Below are 25,152 nucleotides of genomic sequence, written 5' to 3'. Positions count from 1 at the left end.
ATCACAGCATATTTTTTAAATAGATTTATTTTGAAGATCATCGCCAGCAAATTTACTTAAAGCGGGGTCGCAAATCCATAGATTAAATCTTCTGAAAATCTATTAGTGAGTACTTTTAACTATTTCCTTTTTGTTAAATAGAAGCTTTAAAATGATTCAATAAAATTCTAAGTTAAATTAAATTTCAATTTGATTGATTATAATCAGAACCCCTATAAAAAACATTGGAAGCTATAGTGCTGACAATGGTTAAGTATGGTTTTAAAATATGGGTGCTTTCAAAGGTGAAGGAGGATTCGTTTAATATTTTATGGAGGAATTGTGGGAGATTAGTTTTAGATAACCATATGACTGATCGTATGTCAAACAACTGGCTGCATGAAAAACGTGGTTCTATCACACTTTCTGGGGCTATAATGACAGAAATTTTGTTAGGACATATTTTAAGAATTAACGATAAAAACTTGCCAAAGAGTGTTCTGGGTCGTCTGGGTCTAACCAAAAAGCAAGTCGTCTCCGAAAGGGGAGGAAGAGTTCACAAAGAAGGATTAAAATAAAATAGAAACTTCATGGGAGGGAGAAAAGAGTGAAGTTTTGTGCATATCAGGGTGGAGGAGGAGAGTGTGTAGATGTGTTTGGTGGCTTGGTCCTACACTGAACTTTCAGCACTAGTAGTGGTACTACTGTAAAAAATACGCTAAAAATCATGAAGATAAAATAAGGTAAAAAAGTTTTTTATTAACAAAAATAGTCCTGACACAATCAATATAGTTATCATTATTACACAATAAGATAATCACACTTTTACAATTTTCTTTTTTAATTTTCCTTTCTTGACCGACCCTTCAAGTGCAAGCCAATATCCCTTAATAAGGTCTGATCCTTTTTCTGCCACCATTATAGTTGGTGCATTTGTATTACCACTTGGAATAGTCGGCATAATTGATGCATCGATCACTCTTAAGCCACTGATACCGTAAACCCTTAGCTGTGGATCTACAACCGCAGTTTTATCCCAAACGGGTCCCATTTTGCATGTACCAACTGGATGGTAGATTGTTGCAGAGTAGTGACGGTTGCAGCAGGCTATGTAGTCATCGGTCCAAAGGGGTAGATGTTCACATCCGGGAAATGGTTGGGCGTAGAATTTTGTTCCAAACTTTGCAAACGCCTAAAATTTAATCCAATTTTAGTTCCAACTTTATTTTTTTGTAAGTCAGATCAAAGAAAAAAAGATTGTCCTCCAGTTCCTTATTGAAAAGTGTGCTTTGATTTCATTGGTTTATTATTGCAAGTCAATCACATTGTATCTTATTTGTGGAGAGAAAAATTGCCATACTTTTTAAAAACAAAGTCAGATGACGCTTGGATGTAAGAAGTTCTGAGTCACAAATCTAAATTAACAAGAAAATGCACAAATAACTACAACTTTTTAAAACCTAATTGGCTTTGAGATGGGGGGTTAAATAGAAAATTAAATCGCAAAATTAAAGCCAGCCATTAAAAAAACGATAAAGTTTTTTAGAGATATGCTTTCTGTTTCTGTCAAGAGTAACCTAATTTTAGTTCAATCATGGGAGTACAATAGCTGCAACCTAGTAAAGGATGAACCATGGCCCAGAGTGACAAAAATTAATATTAAAAAAAAATCTGTACCGTAAGAAAAATTACCATTTGTTGCTGATTTGGGAATGGTAGTTGTTATCTCGATTAGTCTTAATAGTAACAATGTTATTCTGAAAACAAATTTTGAAAGCTTTTCCCGAATAAATGTTATATTTTTACCAAATAAACAGAAATTATGTAATTTGGGTAACGGAGATGGAAGGGCTGAAGATTTTCCAAGAATATTTTTAAATGGCTCTTTTCTAATGGTAAGGCTGGTAATGGCTCTTGGAAATGGTAATGGCTCTTTGCTAATGGTAAGTTTTCTTTTCGAAAAGATACTCATGGATTATGCATAATAACTATGTTTTAAAAGTTGGCAGATTGTATGACTTCAAGACCTCTCCTGTGGGACTGTGTGGGGTCACATTACATCGAAAGACCTAGTTATTAGACCTTTCAACTATGACGAGCAAAATTGCTATCTCGAAAATTTGATCAAACAACCTTGGTGGCGAGGGGGTCAGGCTGCTCTCCAATATGCTTGGTCACTTAAAAAGGGCACAAACACTTTTAATTTCCGTTTGAATGAGCCCTCACGCGATAATCTAGGACCACTGGGTCGATATGATCACCTTTGGGAAAAAAAAAAACAACAACAACAAAGAAACACGTATCCGTAATCCACATTCTGGCAAAATCTACAAAATTCCACGTTTTTGCAGATAGAAACTTGAAACCACCACAGCAGGGTTATCTGATACGTCGAATCTGATGGCATAATTTTCATTAAAGTTTTAATCTTTCTAGGAGGTTCCCCCCCCCCTTTTTTTTTGAAAATCAGGAAATTTTCTCAGTGTTGTAGCCTTTAACCGGTAAGACTAAACTTAATGAAACTTATTTATTTGAAATGAACATAATCAGCCAATTCTTTGGATATATCTATTGGTATCAAAATTCCGTTTTTTAGAGTTTCAGTTACTACTGATTCGGGTCGCTCCTCACTTACATTGGTTACCAAGAACTGATAAATTTCCCGTTTCACAGTTGTATATTTTCATTGTTGCCGGTTGAACTTCACTAAATTGTCTATCGAGTTAGACTGTGCTCTAACGCAAAATAAATTAAAAGACCACAAAATGCTAAAAATGCAGTTGCATTATAAGTTTCTTGATAATACTTAAATATAGATTTTAGTTCATTTCATTTACATATTTCTCATAACAAAGCAGTTATAAGCAAGCAGGTGATGATTTGTGTTAGATAGTCTGTGCATAATCATTACCTATATGAGAGATATTGGTATACTTCAAAAAATTACCACTTAAACACATAGTGTTTGTAATTGTGAAGTATGTAGATGTTTTCGGCTGGGGGGGGGCAAATTTTTGCTGAGGGTTTTTCTACTGGGGAATTTATTATGGGGAGGGAAGTTTCCAGGGAATGAACTTCTCAGGAGAAATTGTACACTTGGGGAATTTGCCTGAGTTCCAGTACAAACTTCTTTTTAAATGATTTTTTTAAATGACGTAATGTGATGAAACATCAATAGTAACCGAAACTCTAAAAAATGGATATCAATAGTTAAATAAAAAGAATCGCATTTTAATGCTGATTTTAAATATCTAAGTTTCATCAAGATCAGTTACACCCATCGAAAGTTACGAGCCCAAGAAAATTTGCCTCATTTTAGAAAATAGGAAGAAACACCCCCTAAAAGTCATACAATCTTAACGAAAATCACACCATCAGATACAGCGTATCAGAGAACCTTATTGCAGAAGTTTCAAGCTCTTATCTATATTAAATAAAAAAAAACAAGCTTTTTTAACTGAAAGTAAGGAGCGACATTAAAACTCAAAACGAACAGAAATTACTTCGTATATGAAAGACGCTGCTTCCTCATCAACGCCCCGCTCTTTACGCTAAAGTTTGACTCTGTCTATCAATTCTTCTTTTTAAAACAGTAAAAAACTTTAGCGTAAAGAGCGGGGCGTTGATGAGGAAGCAGCCCCTTTCATATACGAAGTAATTTCTGTTCGTTTTAAGTTTTAATGTCGCTCCTTACTTTCAGTTAAAAAAACTTGTTTTTTTTATTTAATTTCTGAACGTTTTTGAATCAATGCATGTTTTGATTTTGGCTCTCCGCAGAGGAATAGTTAAAACGAAATTTGCATTTTTTTTTTTTTTGGCTAAATGGCTTTCTCATAATTTTGATCGAATGATTTTGAGAAAAAAAGAGCGTGAGAGGAAGCCTAGTTGCCCTCCGATTTTTTGGTTAATTAAAAAGGCAACTAGAACTTTTAATTTTTTACGAATATTTTTATTAGTAAGAGATTTACGTAACTTATAAATTAGCTTACGTAAAGAACTTTTGTATTCTCATATTTTTATTACATATATGAGGGGGTTCGCCCCCTTGTCAGATCCTCGCTCTTTACACTAAAGCTTAAATTTTGTCCCAATTAATTAAGAATGACCCCAGAATCACAAAAGCCGTAGAATAAATAGTTGAAATTACTAAAAATACTTTAACGTAAAGAGCGAGGTATTAGGAGGAGGTGAGCCCCTCAAATGGGTAATAATTTCTGTTTGTTTTAAGTTTTAATGCTGTTCCTTACTTCCAGCTGAAAGAACTTTTTCATATTTATTTTTTCATTGTGTTTTTAAATAATTCTAGTAAATCCTGCGCTCCCTTCATGGAGATTTTCATCCCCCATGACAAATTATCGATGGAAAGTTCCCCCAGCATATCCCCCTCTTCTCAACCCCTCCCCCAACCAAAAAAATCCTCCTAAAAATGCCTGTACACTTCCCAATAACCATTACTATATGTAAGCATTGGTCAAAGTTTGTAACTTGTTGCCCCTCCCATGGGGACTGTGGGGGAGTAAGTCGTCCCTGAAGACATAGTTATAAGGTTTTTCGACTACGCTGAATAAAATGGCTATCTCAGAATTTTGATCCGTTGACTTTGGTAAAATAATTAGCGTGGGAGGGGGCCTAGGTGCCCTCCAATTTTTTTGGTCACTTAAAAAGGGCACTAGAACTTTTCATTTTCGTTAGAATGAGCCCTCTTGCAACATTCTAGGACAACTGGGTCGATACGATCACCCCTGGGAAAAAGAAAAAAAAAACAAAAAAACAAATAAACACGCATCCGTGATCTGCCTTCTGGCAAAAAATACAAAATTCCACATTTTTGTAGATAGGAGCTTGAAACTTCTACAGTAGGGTTCTCTAATACGCTGAATCTGATGGTGTGATTTTTGTTAAGATTCTATGACTTCTAGGGGGCATTTCCCTCTATTTTCTAAAATAACGCAAATTTTCTCAGGCTCGTAACTTTTGATGGGTAAGACTAAACTTGATGAAACTTATATATTTAAAATCAGAATTAAAATGCGATTCTTTTGATGCAGGTATTGGTATCAAAATTCCATTTTTTAGAGTTTTGGTTACTATTGAGCCGGGTCGCTCCTTACTACAGTTCGTTACCACGAACTGTTTGAAAAATGTGAAATTTTGTATTTTTTGCCAGGAAACAAATCACGGATGCGTGTTTATTTGTTTGTTTTTTTGGGTTTTTTTTCTAGGGGCGATCGTATCGACCCGGTGGTCCTAGAATTTTGCAAGAGGGCTCATTTGAACGGGAATGAGAAGTTTTAGTGTCCTTTTTAAGTGATCAAAAACATTGGAGGGCACCTAGGCCCCCTCCCACACTCATTTTTTCCCAAAAGTCACCGGATCAAAATTCTGAGATAGCCATTTTATTCACCATAGTCGAAAAACCTAATAACTATGCTTTAGGGACGACATACTTCCCCGCAGTCCCCGTAGGAGGGGCTGCAAGTTACAAACTTTGACCTGTGTTTACATATAGTAATGGTTAATGGGAAATGTACAAACGTTTTCGGGGAAATTTTTTTTGGTTTAGGGGGGAGAGTTGAGGGGTGGGGTTACCTGGGAGGATATTTCCATGGAGGAGCTTTTCATAGGGGAAGAGAATTTCAATGAAGGGGGCGCGGGAACGAACTGAAATTACTCCGTATATGACAGGGGCTTATCCTCCTCAACGCCCCGCTCTTTACGCTAAAGTTTCTTACTGTTTAAAAAAGTAGAGTTAAGAGAAATAGTGAAACTTTATCGTAAGGAGCGGGGCGTTGAGGAGGAGAAGCCTCTGTCATATACGGAGTAATTTCTGTTCGTTTTAAGTTTTAATGTTGCTCCTTACTTTCATTTAAAAAAACTTGTTTTTTCTATTTAATATCGCCTCAAATGCAAATATGACTCCCTCTTGCGCATAAAGATATGCGGTCACGAAAAAGAACAAGATGGAAACTTATTGAACAGCTCCTATATTTACCGTGGGAAAATAATATTGTATTAAAATCCTATAGTTATGTTCACTTATGTAGGTTTTAAGTATTAGTAAAGATGATAAAAGTGGTGAAGGTGGAAGAAATAGAATAGCCAAGGTGCAGGGCGTTTTTTTTAGAAGAAAAGAAAATAAGTCTGCTAATTAAAATTAAAATATTGCAAGTTAAGGTAATGACAGTGGCCAAGCATGGCTCCGAAACAGGGACGCGTCAAAAAGCGGAGGAAGATCCGTTAAACGTTTTCAAGGGGGGTTATCGATGAATAGTTAATAAATATCGTTTTAATAGTTTACAAGTTTGAGTGACCGTTCATGAGACAATTAGCTTCAGCAAAAATAATATTCGTTCCCACGTTCTGCGTTTATATTGAAAAAATACAGTTTATATTGAAAAAAATGTTGCTAGGTCGCGTTTTACAAGTGAACGATAACACATTGCCAAATATGTGCTTTTTGACCATCCCTGTGCTTCAAAACGAAAAGTACGTTGTCCCCAAATGGTGTGGAAAAAGTTTATAAGAAAGGATTAAAGGGGATGGGAATCATTGGAGGGGTATGTTGACTTCTGGTGTTTTGGTTCTGCAGTCTTATCTTTGTACTACTGGTTATATTGTATGGGGAAAGTTTATTTATTCTGATTTTTAATGATTTTGGAAGCTACAAAAATATTTGAATTTTACTTTTAATAATAGTCTCCCCTTTCAATGTAAAACTGTCGTTAATTAGAGAAAATTGAAGCATTTCTCTAATACATAATTTTTATTAATTTTAAAAGTTTGAATTGTGTCCCAGTTCTATAAGAAAGACTTCTGAAATACTATGTTCGTTTAACTAAAACAATAAGAAGCTTTTTAAGTATTAAAAACTTTAGCGTAAAGAGCAAGGAGGTTTGGTGGACCTCCCTCATATACGTAGTTTCTATTTGTCTCAAGTTTTAATGTTGCTTCTTACTTTCAATTGATTTTTTTTTAATTTAATAAAAAGAAGAAGCGGAAAACCGAAATGGTAAAGAGTTTAGCTATGATTATTACGCAACAGGACTAACATGAAATGTTTTATCATTGTAAAATAGCAGTAAAATGGTGACGTAGTCTCCAATTTACTCCAATAATGTGTCCAATATTGTTAAAACACGTCTAATTATTTCTTCCGAGTACCCTCATTTCGTAAGATCAACCAGACTTTCTTATTATTTTATTTTTTTGCTTTTTTCTTATTAGTTTTTAATTAACTGCTTTTTAATTAATTAACTGCAATGTCGATGAGACGCAAACATCTTTTCTGTCTTTGAACTCTATCAACATATATTTTCTTATAATATGTAAAGTTTTCTCCGTTAACAAAATGACAAATATTGTAGATACCTATGTATTGTGGGTAGGTTCCGCAACAGTTCCGTATAATGGGTTTCGAGTATTCATGCGTTGACTACTACTAGTGCCCTTAGTTGCTTAAGTTTTCATATTAATTTTTCTTCTTTCATTATTAATTAACTGTAAAAAAAAAAGGCAAAAATATTTTTGTGTTAAAAGAACAGAAATTGATGATTACTAGAATTATACTGCTACGGAATCCTACTGTTGATATTTTGGCATCAGTACAGTTCTTGCTAAAACTATATAGATTGTATTAGAGGAAACAAATCAATAATAAACATAAAAGTATCCCCTAGAATTTATAATATTGACAATCAAACCTAGAAAGTACTGAAGAAGAGAAAATTATACATACATCGGTCGCGCCAACCGCTATTGCGATCTTAACGCCATCTACAAGAACTTTTGAATCTTGTTCGTCAACCAGATAATTTGGATATATCAATGGTTTGTCGTGTGGATCTGCTGAACGAAGTCGGATATAACCGTTCGAACGGGGGCGTAATAACATTACAGCAATGGAGATCGTTTCTTTGAATGTGAGTGGTTCGTAGTATTTCTAGAAAAGATAAAATCTGTAAATCAGATTGCTGTAATCGTCACATTACAATTTCATGCCAAAAAAAAGTACGCAAATATCAAGAAATATATAAATGACTGTCATGTTAAAGGCAGTATCAACTTTTTTTTTCACGTGGAGGTATTTCACAAGCAGAGAGGGTTATATAGACAGATTAGACGGACAATTTGATCCACTACCTTATAACCGGTAGATAAATCTTTTTTTCATGCTTGCATTAGCCAATATAGATTTATTTAATGAATTTTAAAACACTTTAAACAAAATCTTAAATTATATACTATAGAAATATGTAAGTTCAGTTTTTAATCATTGATGCACATTAAAGTTTAGGGGACTAAAATTGCCAAGTTTTTTTGGGAGCACCATATTTTAGTCAGTAGAGCCACGTTTATCCGTGAAAGTAAATTAGCGAAACTACTACGTTTTACAATGTTTTTTACCCGTAAAAATTCAAACGTTAACAATGCGTTCTCAGCTTTTTTTGCTGAGTTTTTATCCACAACTTTCTTTTTTAAAACTGGTTCCCAATCCCAGCATAAATAGCTTAACTAGGTATAACAATTATTTCATTAAATACTGGTTTCCCAATTTTTCTAATTTATTAAAATATGTATGGTGGTTCGAGTTTTCATTAGTTTGTAAAGATTAATTTTTCAACAATTAGATATCGCTTTTATTATCCTGGGTATTTAGGGTTATATAACTATCTTTAAACTTGAATTTTCAGTAATTATATTGAGAGAACAACGCTTTGGTTTTGCCGAGTTTCTTTTTCCTATGCTTCTGATTTTACTTCATTGATAGAAAATAATAATGGTAAAACTTCTGGGGTGTTAGGAGGGTGTAGAACTGAGAATGAATACGAAGTTTGGGTATAAAGCTCTGTAAAATCAGATACCAGTTTAAACCAAAGTGAAAGTTAAATTAAAAACTAAGAGCATCCAAGATATGGTTTCACCTACTCTTATTTTTTAAGTCTTTTTGATTTTTGTAAACCAGAATAAATTTGTTAATTGGTTTATATTTTACTTTTTTTAAATAAAATTTAGGCCAAACCTGTCATAAATTGAACAAAAAAATTTTTTTTTTTAATAGGATGTAAGGAGCGACAATAAAACTTAAAACGAATAGAAATTACTCCGTGTATGAAAGGGACTGTCCCCTCTTCAACGCTCCACTCTTTACGCTAAAGTTTGACCCTTTCTCTCAATTCTACTTTATAAAACAGTAAACAACTTTAGCGTAAAGATTGGGGTGTTGAGGAGGGAACAGCCCCTTTCATACACGGAGTAATTTCTGTTCGTTTTAAGTTTTAATGTCGCTCCTTACTTTCAGTTACAACAAACTTGTTTTTTTTTAATTTAATTTCTGATGGTTTTATAACTAACACATGTTTGATTTTGGCTCTCTGCACATGAATAATTAAAATAAAATTTGCGTTTGAATTTTTTTTTTTGCTGAATGACTTTCTCTTAGTTTTGACCAGACAATTTTGGAACAAAGGGCGGGGGAGGAGGACTAGTTGCCCTTCAATTTTTCGGTTACTTAAAAAAAGTAACTGGATCTACTGATTTTTAACGAGCGTTTTTATTGGTAAAAAGTATACGTAACATACAAATTAACCTTCCTAACGAAGTTCTATATTCGTATATTCTTATTATGCATATGAAGAGGTTCCCCCCCCGTTAATACCTCGCTCTTTACAATAAAGTTTAATTATGTCCCAATTCTTTAAGAATGACCCTTGAATCACAAAGGCCATAGAATAAATAGTTGAAATTACTAAAAATACTTTAGCGTAATGAGCGAGGTATTTAGGAGGAGATGAACCCCTTATATGCGTAATAATCTCTGTTCGTTTTAAGTTTTAATGCTGCTCCTTACTTTCAGTTGAAAAAACCTTTTTCATAAATATATTTTTATTGTTTTTTTTTAAATAATACTAGAAAATCTTGCTCCCCCTTCGTGGAATTTCTCTTCCCCCTTGACAAACTCCCCCAAGGGAAGAACCTCCCACGTAGCCCTCTCCGCCCAACCCCCCAACCAAAAATTCCCCTTGAAAATGTCTGTACACTTCCCAGTAACCATTACTGTATGTAAACACTGGTCAAAGTTCGCCCTTCCCCCGGGGATTATGGGGGAGTAAGTCAGCCCCAAAGACATAGTTATTATATTTTTTGACTATGCTGAAGTAAATGGCTATCTCAAAATTTTGATCTGTTGATTTTGGGGAAAATGAGAGTGGGAGGGGGCCTAGGTGCCCTCCAATTTTCTGATCACTTAAAAAGGGCACTAGAACTTTTAATGTCCGTTAGAAGAAGCCCTTTCGTGAAATTCTAGGACCACTAGGTTGATACAATCAGTCCTGGGAAAAAAACAAACAAACAAACAAACATGCACCCGTGATTGGTCTTCTAACAAAAAATACGAAGTTCCACATTTTTCTAGATAGAAGCCTGTAACTTCTACAGTAGGGTTCTCTGATACGCCGAATGCGATGGTGTGGTTTTCGTTGAGATTTTTTTACTTTTAGCGGATGTTTTCCCCTATTTTCTAAAATAAGGCAAATTTTCTCAGGCTCGTAGCTTTTGATGAGTGAGACTAAATTATATTTAAAATCAGCATAAAAATCCGATTCTTTTGATGTATCTATTAGTATCAAAAATTTTTTTTTAGAGTTTTGTTTACTATTGAGCCGGGTCGCTCCTTACTACAGTTCGTTACCACGAACTGTTTGATAAAAACAAAATTCAATGAAGAGTTTTTGTTCTTAAACTGTTCTTTCAAAACAAATAATAGGTGCAATATTTTGAAGCAAATCAATGCAGTCTGAGTTTTCAAGTAACGATAGTTTCCTATATAGACATATATATAGATATATATAGATATATATATATATAGATATATATATATATATAGATATATATATATATATATAGATATATATATATATGTATACATATATATATATATATATATATATATATATATATGTATACATATATATATATATATATATATATATATATATATATATATATATATATATATATATATATATACACACATATATATATATATATATATATATATATATACATATATATATATATATATATACATATATATATATATATATATATATATATATATATATATATATATATATATATATATATATATATATATATATATATATATATATATATATATATAGATAGTTTTCAAGTAACGATAGTTTCCTGAGTTTTCAGAAATAACGACAAAGATTTGGCTGAATTTTACACTTTGGGGTAAATTAGTAAGAAAATGGTTCACACAAATGGTGCATATAAAGGTAAAACCATTAATTTGGTGTCGGGAAATATACAGTGTGGATTTAAAATGTCTCACCGTTTTCTCGAGAAAAAATTCTTCCTTAGACAAGCCATTTTAGAAGTGCTGATTGGTTGACAGCTGTAGCTTTTAATCAATAGTGGAGAAGCGATGTAAAAATCTTGCTACACCCCCCCCCCCCCCAGGTCAGTAAAATAAATCAATGATTGTCGAAAAGGCTGCCCAAGTAATATAAATGCATTTTATTTTTATCATTACATAAATGCCCGAGCCATACTCTAGTCACAATTATAAACAAAAACGAAATTATGCACAACTACACCACAAACAATGTATCCCGATCGTAATTTATAGAGATGAAAATAGATAATCTTTCAAGCGTAAGATTTATGAGCGATTGATGAATATTTTAGCCATAATTTTTTTAAATGAAAAAATAGAAGCCTGGAACTTGACAAGAAGAAATTAGAAGAAAGAGAATGAAAAGCGTAGAATCCTAGAACGGTAGTTGCGACATCTGTAATATGAATCTGGAAGAAGATCCAGAGACATGATAGTAGTAGAAAAAATTTGGGGACAAATTATCGTCGACATATGCTTTTCAAAACAAATTGTTTTGCAACAAGGTTGACTATGATGGAGCTCGTGCATTACGCTATCGAGCGGAAAAGATGTGCTATCAGCCACTAACAAACGGCTTCCAATAAGAATATATGATAAAAGAGCTAATGAAAACTTAATTACTTCCTAAAGCGCTCAATTAGCTATCTGATAAGCTTATTTTTATATTTATAGTAACAGCAGGTAGCCCTATTACCTTTTCAACCATTAAAGAAGTCATTAAGATATAAAAATGGATTACATCTTTCAACAATCTTATTTATGAATAATCAATATTATATTTAGGCAACATTTATAATCTATTTATATGTTTATTTCATGACAAATAATGGTGTTAAATAAGTTAATTTCAACTTGAAGGCATCTTGTCTTCCAATGGTATTTCCATTTCATATTTCTGATTCTATTCTAAGCGCGACGTTAATAAAGGTAAAGGTACCAAACCCTGGTTTGGACTTCATAGTCCAAACCAGGATTGCTGGCTCCTTTTTCAAGGGTCTTCAGCCAGGAGGTGTAAGGGATACCTGGGCCAGTCTTCCTGTGCTTTTGCACACCCTTGTTGTTTTACTTTTCCTGGGTTTCCTTAGGCACCCATTCGGAGCTGTCTTAACTATGGCTGAACGTACAAACTCCCTTCCCAATAAAAAAGGAAATTCAATTTCCTTCAAACCAAATTTTTCTATGTTTTTTTGTCGTTTAAAAATGTAAAGGTTTTAAGGCAGTACAACATTTGCATTAGTGTTGCCAAGTTGAACTGAGAACAAAAAATTAATATTAAAAATTAAAAACAAAAAAAGAACTAATTGTTTACATTGAAAACGATGTTCGTTCCTAACATTTAACAATCCAAAGAAAACTGCACCTTCAAAGTAAAGGTTACCAAGGTTACCATGTTGGTTACCATATCTTCTTAGTTTGTTTACTAGTGATTGTTCATCCTTGTAACTTGCTTTTAAACTTGGCTGTTTTTGCAACCCTAAACAGCATTATTGCATGCAGAAGTATTTTCATTCAAAGTTGAGTTCCTAATTTCTTAAGATATATATATATATATATATATATATATATATATATATATATATATATATATATATATATATATATATATATATATATATATATATATATATATGCTTGTGTAATTTATGGTGCGACAACTGGTGCATTAAATGTCATCTCCACTGGTGCATTAAAACAGAATAAAATTGATTGATGAAAAATAGATGGAATAAAACTGAGCGCAGTATTGGCAGAAGCAGTTTTAGGGGGCAGAGAGAGGAAGTGCTTGCCCCGGGCGCAGAAATTTTAGGAACACAAAAACTTTATTCAAAATAATCATTTTTATTTTTTTTTTTTTGTAGGTTGGCAAAATTTTGTTGATTAATGAAAATTTTTTAAAATTTGGCCCGACATTCTTTGGGAGACAGGGGGAGGAGGTACTAATCAAGATTTTACCCTGGGCACAAGAGAGCTCATAACCACGAATGAGTATGGTTTCAGATTTTATTTTGAGACCTTCAGTTGACTCTCATTTAAATACCAAGAGGCATAAAAATGGAAAGTAGGCAAAGGATACTAGTTTAAAACATCAATTTTCTTACACTCCAGGTCTCGTATGTCAGGCCACTTGCACGTCTAACTTGAATGCCACCATCAGATGCCGCTGATCCAGACACAAAATGGAACTCAATATCTGGAAAATCATCTGTTTGATTTGCATATTTCGTTTTTACCCATGCCATTCCTTCAACTCCTCCCATAACAGTACCTGGTCCTTTCCCTAGATACCATCCGATGGCTGAACTTAGTCCTACCACCCTAGGGTAGTTGAGTGAAACTGGCTTTTCAAGAACAAAAGTTGGCCATCCACTGGCTATATGGTCCTGAAAAGTATGTTCTATTTTTATTGGAATTCTTAATAACAAAAAAAAAATTCAAAATATTCTTCGTAATTAAGAGAAAATAGCTATAAAACACGTACGCTGAAGAAATTTCCCTTGCGCAAGTTAATAAAGAAAGAGAGAAGAGGAAAAAAGAAATAATAACCACCCAGCCACCTATTAAAACTGTGTGTAGGGAGAAGGCGAAGGGGGTTCAAAGGGATATGGCTTCTATTGCAATAAATGAGAAGAACTGGACACATTTATTTGCTTTCAGGGTACACAGTTAGGATCAAGCTCTCTATAGTTGGATGATTCTAATTTCGGCCCTGCCACTTATTCCGTGCGCAATAGTAAAAGTTATCGAAGCAAATACTTTTCTACCGTTCCGTATTTACGAGATGTCTAAATTAAATTTTTAATTAATAAAAGGTTTTTTAATCTTATTTACTAATTAAATTTATTAGGGTTATTAATTAGAGTTATTTTCATTCACTAATGAGCATAAAAAATGAACATTAACACAAATTATATTATTTCTGAAACAAAAGCTTGTATGGGATCCCATTATAATTCTTAGACTTAACCAATATCACATTTAATAACCACGATGATTCTTCCTTCCACAAAAAATTCTCATATCTCTTTTCTCTTCATCATCGAATACTTGACAATTGAAAAATATAATTTTTTAAAATATGCAAATTAGACTAATTTTCATTATTTGAACTTGTAAATTTTAATTTTGTTGATAGGATTTGCAAATATTCGAAAGGAATAATTAAACAAGCAAAAACTGTTAAATTTAGGGAAATTTACAAAGAGTGGATGATAAGATAGATGATAAAATGTACTAGAGCACTAAATAAATGGTGGCAGACATTTATTCCCCCAGCAATTACCCTCCCCCCTCCCAAGCAGAAAATACCTCCTTGGAAAACAAGAATTTCTAAATTTGAGGATTTTATTTGAGTTTTTTTTTTAGTTTACGGAGGGGGAAGAAATTTTGGTACTTGTGTATTATGCGCCACTCACTCAAGTTTGTGCTGTGTAAAACTCACAAGCCGGTTTCTTCGTTAGTTTTTTTCAGCTTAGCGCAATACAAGACAAAGACAAGTGGCAGAACAGATGGAAAATATTTAATTTGGGCTATATATTTGCTCTTAAAGGGGGGGGGGGAGGTAATGTGTTTGGAGAGTTTGAAATCAGAAAACAATTCTTACTTCTTAATATGCAGAATAATTATACCTAACACATATTGCATGCAGACTGGCAACACTTTACTCCCCCCCTTTAATGTGCAAATATATAGCCCAAATTTGTTCTAAAATAACGAAGAAACTAAAGAAGAAATCGATTTGTTTTGAGTTTTTCAAACAGTTCGTGGTAACGAACTATAGTAAGGAGCGACCCGGCTCAATAGTAACCAAAACTCTAAAAAATTGAATTTTGATATCAATAGCTACATCAAAAGAATCGCATTTTAATGCTGATTTCAAATATATAAGTTTCATCAAGTTTAGTCTTACCCATAAAAAGTTACGAGCCTGAGAAAATTTGCCTTATTTAGGAAAATAGGGGGAAACACCCCCTAAAAGTAGTAGGATCTTAACGAAAATGACACCATCAGATTCAGCGTATCAGAGAACCTTACTGTAGAAGTTTCAAGCTCCTATCTACAAAAATGTGGAATTTAGTATTTTTTCCCAGAAGACAAATCACGGGTGCGTGTTTATTTGTTTGTTTTTTTTTCCCCAGGGGTCATCGTATCGACCAAGTGGTCCTAGAATGTCGCAAGAGGTCTCATTCTAACGGAAATGAAAAGTTCTAGTGCCCTTTTTAAGTGACCAAAAAAATTGGAGGGCGTCTAGGCCCCCTCCCACGCTCATTTTTTCCCAAAGTCAACGGATCAAAATTTTGAGATAGCTATTTTGTTCAACATTTAGTTTATTGTTCAATAAACTAAAAAATTTAGTTTTTTTATTTAATGAACATCATAAACTTGAGTGAGTGGCGTATAAAACACAAGTACGAGAATTTTTAAGGAAGAGAGAGCCGGATTTCCCGGTATTATTTAAAAATGACCGGAAATTTAAAAAAAGAGTTTTTTCAACTGAAAGTAAGAAGCAACATGAAAACTTAAAATGAACAGAAACTATCAAACAGTTCGTGGTAACGAAATAGTAACCGAAACTCTAAAAAATGAAATTTTGATACCAATAGTTACATCAATAGAATCACATTTTAATGCTGATTTTAAATATATAACTTTCATCAAGGTCAGTTATACCCATCAAAAGTTACGAGCCTGAGAAAATTTGCCTCATTTTATATAATAGGGATAAACACCCCCTAAAAGTCATACAGTCTTAACGAAAATTACACTATCAAATTCAGCGTATCAGAGAACCTTATTGTAGAAGTTTCAAGCTCCTATCTACAATTAAATAAAAAAAACAAGTTTTTTTAACTGGAAGTAAGGAGCGACATTAAAACTTAAAACGCACAGAAATTACTTCGTATATGAAAGAGGCTGCTTCCTCATCAACGCCCCGCTCTTTACGCTAAAGTTTTTTACTGTTTTAAAAAGAAGAATTGAGAGAAAGAGTCAAACTTTAGCGTAAAGAGCGGGGCGTTAATGAGGTAGCAGCCTCTTTCATATACGAAGTAATTTCTGTGCGTTTTAAGTTTTGATGTCGCTCCTTACTTCCAGTTAAAAAACTTGTTTTTTTTATTTAATTTCTGAACGTTTTTGAATCAATGCATGTTTTGATTTTGGCTCTCCGCAGAGGAATAATCAAATCGAAATTTGCATATGTTTTCTTTTTTTTTGCTAAATAGCTTTCTCGTAATTTTGATCGAATGATTTTGGGAAAAAAAGAGCGGGGGACGAAGCCTAGTTGCCTCCGATTTTTTGGTTAATTAAAAAAGCAACTAGAACTTTTATTTTTTACGAATATTTTTATTGGTAAAAGATTTACGTAACTTATAAATTAGCTCACGTAAAGAACTTTTGTATTCTCATGTTTTTATTACATATATGAGGGGATTCGCCCCATCGTCAGTACCTCGCTCTTTACACTTAAGCTTAAATTTTATCCCAATTCATTAAGAATGACCCCTGAATCACAAAAGCCGTAGAATAAATAGTTGAAATTACTAAAAATAATTTAGCGTAAAGAGCGAGGTATTAGAAGGAGGTGAGCCCCTCATATGGGTAATAATTTCTGTTTGTTTTAAGTTTTATTGCTGTTCCTTACTTCCAGCTGAAAAAGCTTTTTCACATTTATTTTTTAATTGTTTTTTTTTTAAATAATGCTAGTAAATCCTGCTCTCCCTTCATGGAAATTTTCTTCTCCCATGATAAATTCTCGATGGAAAGTTCCCCCAGCATATCCCTCTCTTCTCAACCCCTCCCCCCAACCAAAAAAATCCTCCTGAAAACGCCTGTATACTTCCCAATAACCATTACTATATGTAAGCACAGGTAAAAGTTTGTAACTTGTTGCCCCTCCCACGGGGACTCTGGGGGAGTAATTCGTCCCCAAAGACATAGTTATAAGGTTTTTCGACTACACTGAATAAAATGGATATCTCAGAATTTTGATCCGTTGACTTTGGGAAAATAATTAGCGTGGGAGGGGGCCTAGGTGCCCTCCAATTTTTTGGGTCACTTAGAAAGGGCACTAGAACTTTTCATTTCCGTTAGAATGAGCCCTCTTGCAACACTTTAGGACAACTGGGTCGATACGATCACCCCTGGGAAAAAAAAACAACAAAAACAAAAAAACAAATAAACACGCATCCGTGATCTGTCTTGTGGCAAAAAATGCAAAATTCCACATTTTTGTAGATAGGAGCTCAAAACTTCTACAGTAGGGTTCTCTAATACGCTGAATCTGATGGTGTGATTTTCGTTAAGATTCCATGACTTTTAGGGGGTGTTTCCCCCTATTTTCTAAAATAACGCACATTTTCTCAGGCTCGTAACTTTTGATGGGTAAGACTAAACTTGATGAAACTTATATATTTAAAACCAGCATTAAAATGCGATTCTTTTGATGTAGCTATTGGTATCAAAATTCCATTTTTTAGAGTTTCGGTTACTATTGAGCCGGGTCGCTCCTTACTACAGTTCGTTACCACGAACTGTTTGAAAATGTGGAGTTTCGCATTTTTGGCCTGAAGACAGATCACGGATGCGTGTTTATTTGTCTTTTTGTTTGTTTTTTTTTTTTCCAGGGGTGATCGTATCGACTTAGTGGTCCTAGAATGTCGCGAAAGGGATCATTTTAACGGAAATTAAAAGTTTTAGTGCCTTTTTAAGTGACTAAAAAAATTGGAGGGCACCTAGGCCCCCTCCCACACTCATTTTTCCCCAAAAGTCACCGGATCAAAATTCAGAGATAGCCATTTTATCCACCATAGTCGAAAACCTAATAACCATGTCTTTAGGGACGACTTGCTCCCCCGCAGTCCCCGTAGGAGGGGCTGCAAGTTACAAACTTTGACCTGTGTTTACATATAGTAATGGTTACTGGGAAGCATATAGACGTTTTCAGGGGGATGTTTTCGGTTTAGGGGGAGAGTTGAGTGGGGGGGGGGGGGGGGGTTACGTGGGAAGATATTTACATTGAGGAACTTCTCATGGGGGAAGAAAATTTCAATGAAGGGGGCGCAGAATTTTCTAGCATTATTTGAAAAAACAATGAAAAAAATAAATATGAAAAGTTTTTTCTACTGAAAGTAAGGAGCAGCAGTAAAACTTAAAACGAACAATAGTTATTGCGCATACGAGGGGTTTACCTACTCTTTATACCTCAATCTTTACGCTAAAGTTTTTTTAGTAATTTCAACTATTTATTCTACGGCCTTTGGGATTCAAAGGTCATTCTTGAGGAATTGGGACACAATTTAAGCTGTAGTGTAAAGAGCGAGGTATTGACGAGGGTAGAACCTCCTCATATACGCAATAAAAAACATACGAGTATAGAAATTCGTTACATAAGTTAATTCTTAAATTACGTATATTTTTTTTTACCAATGAAAATGTTTGTAAAAAATTAAAAGTTCTAGTTGTCTTCTTAAGTAGTCGAAAAATTGTAGGGCAACTAGGCCTCCCCCCTTGCTCCTTCCTTCTCAAAATCTTCCGATTAATTGCAATTAATTAATATGAAAATTTCGTTTTAATTATTTATGTGTGGAGAGCCAAGATCAAAACATGTATTAATTCAAAAACGTCCAGAAATTAAATAAAAAAACAAGTTTTTTTAAATGAAAGTAAGGAGCAACATTAAAATTTAAAACGTATATACGTTTATATAATTTATATTACGTTTATATTATGTATCATATACGTAATAATTTCTGTTCGTCTTAAGGTTTGATGTTGCTCCTTAATTTCAGTTGAAAAACTAGTTTTTCTTAATTTAATTACTAACAGATAGTATATGTTAATGGGAAACATACGGAACAAGTCTGTTAAAGAAAAGTAAAGAGCCTCATTAAATCAAAAATGAGCAGAAATAAGGTCAAATAATTTTCAAAATAAAAATATGGGATATAATAGAAAAAAAAGATATGAAGCGTTTTTTTCTGTGAAAAAGCCTATGTCAATAAAAATGAACAGAATTTTTTTTTTTTTTTAATTTCCCAACGCAAGTTGGTCAAAGAATAGTAAAAAGCCTCATAAAGCGCTGTTCCTTACTTTCAGCTAGAAAAACTTTTTTTTATTTAATTTCTGATCGTTTTTAGATAATACCGGGAAATCCGGCTCTATCTCCATGAAAAATTCCGGTACTTGTGTATTAATCGCCACGCACTCAAGTTCACGAGATGTAAAACTAGAGAATAGACCTGTTTTTTTGTCAGTTTTTTCGTTACTTTCAAAACAAGTTTGGGCTATAGACTTGCACATTAAGGTGAGGGGGAAAAGTATAGTGTTTCTGCATATAAAATGTGTTAGGTATAATTACTTTGTATATTATGAAGTAAGAATTGTTTTCTGACTTCAAACTGTCCGAATACTTTATCTCCCCTTCTTATGTGCAAATACATAGCCAAAATTATAAATTATATGTCCTGTCTTGCATAAGACGGGAAAGAAAGCAACGGAAAACCTTGTTTGTTCTCAAGTTTTACACATCGTAATCTTGAGTGAGTGGCGCATATTAAGCAAGTACCAAAATTCCTTTCCCCTACGGAAATTAAAAAAAAAAACTCAAATAAAATTCTCAAATTTGGAAAGCCTCATTTTCCACGGCATATTTTTTGCAGGATGTATTTTACGGGGGGAGGGGGTTTATTTGCGGTGAACGGGTATTTTCGCGGGGTATTTTCTGGGGGAGGGGGTAATCACTGAGGGGAATACCTAAAACCAGATCAATATATAATAAAAATTAGCCAATTTTAAAATCAGATTACCTACTTGGTATGGTTTATAGAATCTAGAAAGTTGTGAAAAAAAAACTCATCCATGGCCATCCTTTCCGAAGAAAATGAAAATATTTGAAGCTTTGTAAATAATGACTGAATTTTTCGATCTATGAGTTTTAGAGAAATTTAATTTCTTGGTGTGATTTTCAATAAAATCAACAGTTGTTTTTTATATTTCTGTTTATTTTAAATAGTGACATATCCAGCTCAATGCCAAGAAATGTCCTCAGTAAAAAAACGCTTTCCAGCCATTTAACAGTCTATTATAATTGTTGGATTCTAAAATGCAGTTAGGAAAACACTAGTCAAACCCTAGCATAAAAATGGGGTAGTTACTGCTCCCTCATATATATGATAGTTTATACTCGTTTTAAGTTGTAATGTCGTTTGCTTTGATTTGAAAAGAACCTGAGACAAATTAAAACTTTACCCGTGAAACTTTGGAAAAATGAATTTTGATCTTTGGAAACCTTTATGACATAGCTTTGATTTAGAAATTAAGTCAATTTGTAGAATATTTGTATAAGTTGGAGTCTTACCTGCAAGTTGGAGCCAACATCAAGATCTGCATACACCGGAATACCATGCTTCAATAAATGTTCTTTTGGTCCAACACCGCTAACCATAAGCAACTGGGGGGAGCCGATTGCACCAGATGAGACAATAATTTCTTTCCTCGCATATTTAGTTATCACTTGTCCATTCCTTTCAAAGACTACACCGTGTGCATGTTTCGTCAGAGGATTGATTAAAATCTAAAAAAAAATGCTATTTTATACCCAGCAGGAATAAAACAGAGAAATAGGTAAGAATACATTGTGTATACCTCCTCCCCCACTCTAGATGATGAGGTGAGAGTTAATAAGAAGATTTTTCGGTATAAAAAAAGACAAATTGTTAATGTACCTATGTAAAAGAAGAAGTCCATACAAGGTATATACCCCCATTTCTATGGAAATTGTTGGAAGAAATTGAAAAGGGGGATGAAAATGCCTAAAAATCTTAATATTTTGGCCTGCAATACACTTTTCTGTTTTAATATGACTTAGACTAACTTTTTGATCCCTCTTGTGTTTATATATTGGCTGTGTAAGTCTAAAGTAGTAAATTGGTTGCAATATCTCAAGATACGTTATACAAAACTCAGGATGTATCTGGAAGGGGGTTCACCGGTTTGATCCCGTTCCTCCACCCACCCCTCCAAAAAATGTCTGACTCGTAAATAAATGGATATAAAAACAAATGCATAAAAAAATTGTCGATGCATTTAAAAAAAAATTCTCCCCACCGAAAAAATCTAGGATACGCCATTGCACAAAACCTCAGGAGAGACCAATTTTCATACCCCTTTCGCTCAAACGTAGTAAGTTCATAACAAGTACAAAATTCATCCTGCACAACAAATATGAGAATTACTGCGGTCAAAATAATGTCTATCTTAAGAGATGTGACCTTGAGAAACAAAAATATATATAATGCCTTCCACGGAAAAGCCAAAGAAATAATCTGGATGGATTCCGACTCACGAAATTTTGAAGAGCACGACATTTATATGAGGATTGCATGAAGTTACAGGAAAAATAAAGAGATTTTTCAGTGAGGGGTCCCTTAGCCCTCGCCCCGTTCCATTATTTTTTTTACTGATTTTCTTAGACTAATCTTTTGAAATTGTTCTATATTTTGAAACATCACATTCAAAGTAAACATTTATTAAAACTGTGAATAATAGTGTTCCAGTGGAGGTTAAATAGCATGAAGGCACTAAGCCTAAATTAAAATAATATAAGTGTATATAGCAGGGAATCAGCTAAAGCAGAAAAGATAGGTAAAGTTAAAAACAGAATCAGCTAAAACAGAAAGTAATAAAATTGAACGGTTTCCGAAGAATCTAAGTTGCCTTACTCTTTTTATTTAAAAAACTGAACTCGACCTTCTTTTTACTCCCTGTGAGAAAATGTGTACGAGTTTGAGTCAACTCCCTCCTAGATAAAAAAATTTCCTCTGGCCTCTATTTGTCCCTGTTAAATGTAAATTCCAGAGAAGCAGCTGTAAAAGTTCTAAACTGAAAAAGGCATGGAACTGAAAATGGTCAAAACAATATTCTGTTTTGAAGCTGATTTGAAGCTGTTTGTTGAAATCTGTTCGTTATAATTTCGTAAAAAAAAAAAAATCGTAACTCATTTTGATCATCCATAGCATATTATTTAGGGCTATAACTCGCACTATTAATGGAGACGAGGTATAATTATCATGGTTACAACAATTGAATGTATGAGGGCCGTATCCAGGATTTTTGTTTGGAGGAGGGGGGTTATTTCTCAGGGGGACTGCTAAAAAAACATTAAAAAGGAATACAAAAATTGTAAATATGTATAAATGTTAAATCTTTACGAGTCGGACAATTTTTTTCGGAAGGGGGGGGGGGTTTCAACACCCACCCCAGATTCAGCCTTGGTATTAAGAAAGGGCGTTAATTAGGGATCTGGATGGTACAGCTCCTTTCTTGTTATAGTTTTTCCTTCATATGGGTGCATAGACCGAGATTTTACCTAATGACCATTCAGTAGCATTGACCATTTTGTAATCAGGTGTGACTAAAATGTAGGATGGGTATAATGCATGGCAGTGCTCGTTAGTGTTTCCGCCCTTTCTTCTCATGAAACTTGAGAGGCTACCACAAAGTAATGTAGACTTCTTTTTGACCGAAACGATTTGAAATAATGTACAGCTATGCAATGGTGAGGCAAATGCAGCCCCTTTAGGGCTGTATTTTCAGGGGAAGGTATTTTCTTTTTTAGTTCATCATAAAGAGCCTCTTAGCTCAAGATCTTATATTAGTTTCAGGCCAATCGAAAAAAAAAATCGTCTCTTTTCGAGTCCCTTCGTTAAAGGAGGGACTAATCCTTTGAATTTTTATTTGTACATCAATCACCATTCGGCTAGAGATTAGATGTCAGTTTCTATATTTGTGTTAAAGCTTAATGATAGATAAGATGTTCTGGCGTTATAGCACACTCTTTGAGGCATCCCTCCACCCTTCCCACCAGCGAAAGAACCCACCACCCATTTATAATAGTTAATGCGCACTTACCTATCATTGCATGTAATAATAATAATAATAATAATAACATAATAATAATAAGTTATTCTAGAAAAAGCCCGTGGGCCATAGGAAATTTACATAACAAAAACAAACAACAAATTAACTAAAATAAATTAATATTATTTAAAGAAAACGCTCACGATTTTAAAACTCAGATTTAACACTCCTTTTAATACTCAGGAAATTTGTCTCTTTCATTCTATCTACCATCCATATCTCATTCAATTTTGTCTTTACCATACATCTCTCGCCTCCATTCATTCAATTCGACACATTCACACAAAAAATGTATCAAACTTTCATCCTGAGATCCACACATATGACAAGCAACAGATTCTACTTTCTCCCCTCTTCTCCCTTGATACTTTCTTTTCTCATCAATAAAAATCAATTTCCCCCCAATCCAAATAAGCCTTCAAATCCTCTCTACTTGACCCAACCTTCAAAATATCTCCTCCCCAACTACCCTTTATCTGTCTATAAAATTTAATGACCCTGAACGATCCAGACTTGCCAACCATATTTGGGTTTCTTGGTTCATCAATCTCTCTGGTACCTCCCTTGTTACTATTTCCTCCATACCAATAGCCCCCTTTACTTCATTCCACCATTCCCCTAATCCACACTTATCTAAGATATCCTTAATCTCCGCCGGCCACCCTACTTTACTTTTCTGTCTCAACGCCTCTAGGTATGCTGTCTGTGCTGCCGTAAATCTCTTGCTGCCGTAAATCTCTGCATACCCAGTATCCTAGCCCAATATCTCACCATGGTCACTAGCCTCATAGATCGCAATATTATGACGCATATATATATATATATATATATATATATATATATATATATATATATATATATATATATATTTATATTCATGTAACTTTATCACAGTTCCTTTGTTTTACTGAGAAAAGTTTGGATCGACAATTACACCGGCTGGCCGCAACATGGGGCCTCAAAAATTTGTCTAGGTTATTTCTCCTCTTTTCAGTTCAGCTTTTTACTTCTCTTAGTTTCCAATTGCTCTCGTAAAACATCACTTGGAGCCTTCTTCTACGAACCCCTTCTTTTTGATACGAGCTTAAAGGGTTTTCACTAATATCAATAGCTGTGTCTCCCTAAGATGTTGTATGGAACTTCACAAAGTGTTGTCCTAAAATTATCCCATTTATCCTCTAGATTAAAGCTTTTGATTATTCATATCAAAAGCCACGCAAAAGCCTCGGCTATCGTAGGAAACGGTGGACGTCATCAAAATCCAATGGCAGGCTAAACCTCGGGTGGGGAGGGGGGGATGAAGGCCCATCGAAGTCTGAACGGTATCAAAAATAAACTGACACAAAGAAATTTCAAGTCATTCATTTACACCAAAGGAGATTCGCTACAAGAAGCTGTCATGAGAAAAGATGTTGGACGAGGTGCTCTTTGAAGACATAATTTCCAACCCTTTAAGGTAAACTACACGTTTCTCATCTCAGCTGAGCGTAATCCCCCTCTCTCCATCTCTAGGGACTCCTGATATTTCGCAACGTTTAATCTATAACGGCCTCGTTTATGCTGGAATTGAACCGTTCTCAGTGCTAAACATTCGAAAAACAATAAACAAATTTAAAACCACAAAGCTCCTGACACCTTATTCCTGAAAGACAGAAGTGATTCTACCACTTTGGAAGAGAAAGGGTTCCAAGAAGAAGTGATGCAACTCTTGAGGGATAACACCTCTCTCTGCACCAGGCAAGCTCTTTCATATTACACTGTTGTAGCGATATTTTACTGTACTCTCACAAAAACTCAGAGCAGAGCACAATGGTTTAGTTCTTGGTTGATAAATTACA

General features: G+C 34.1%; 1 protein-coding gene across 1 annotated transcript in view; it reads right to left on the bottom strand.

Moving 5' to 3' along the window:
* Nucleotides 1-733: 733 nt before the first annotated feature.
* LOC136041577 (glucose dehydrogenase [FAD, quinone]-like) overlaps nucleotides 734-25,152 on the bottom strand; it is a 53,599-nt gene continuing 29,180 nt past the window's right edge. The window contains exons 6-9 of the mRNA XM_065726269.1: nucleotides 20,754-20,969; nucleotides 13,501-13,782; nucleotides 7,715-7,918; nucleotides 734-1,171 (exon numbers count right to left, since the gene is read on the bottom strand). Coding sequence (XP_065582341.1) covers nucleotides 797-1,171; nucleotides 7,715-7,918; nucleotides 13,501-13,782; nucleotides 20,754-20,969 — 1,077 coding nt within the window. The 3' untranslated portion in view covers nucleotides 734-796. The remainder of the gene's footprint in view (nucleotides 1,172-7,714; nucleotides 7,919-13,500; nucleotides 13,783-20,753; nucleotides 20,970-25,152) is intronic.

The sequence above is a fragment of the Artemia franciscana genome, unplaced genomic scaffold, assembly GCF_032884065.1.
Source record: "Artemia franciscana unplaced genomic scaffold, ASM3288406v1 PGA_scaffold_30, whole genome shotgun sequence".
Classification (NCBI taxonomy): Eukaryota; Metazoa; Arthropoda; class Branchiopoda; order Anostraca; family Artemiidae; genus Artemia; species Artemia franciscana.
Note: the sequence above shows the minus strand (reverse complement) of the source record. Positions and strands in the feature narration are given on the sequence as shown.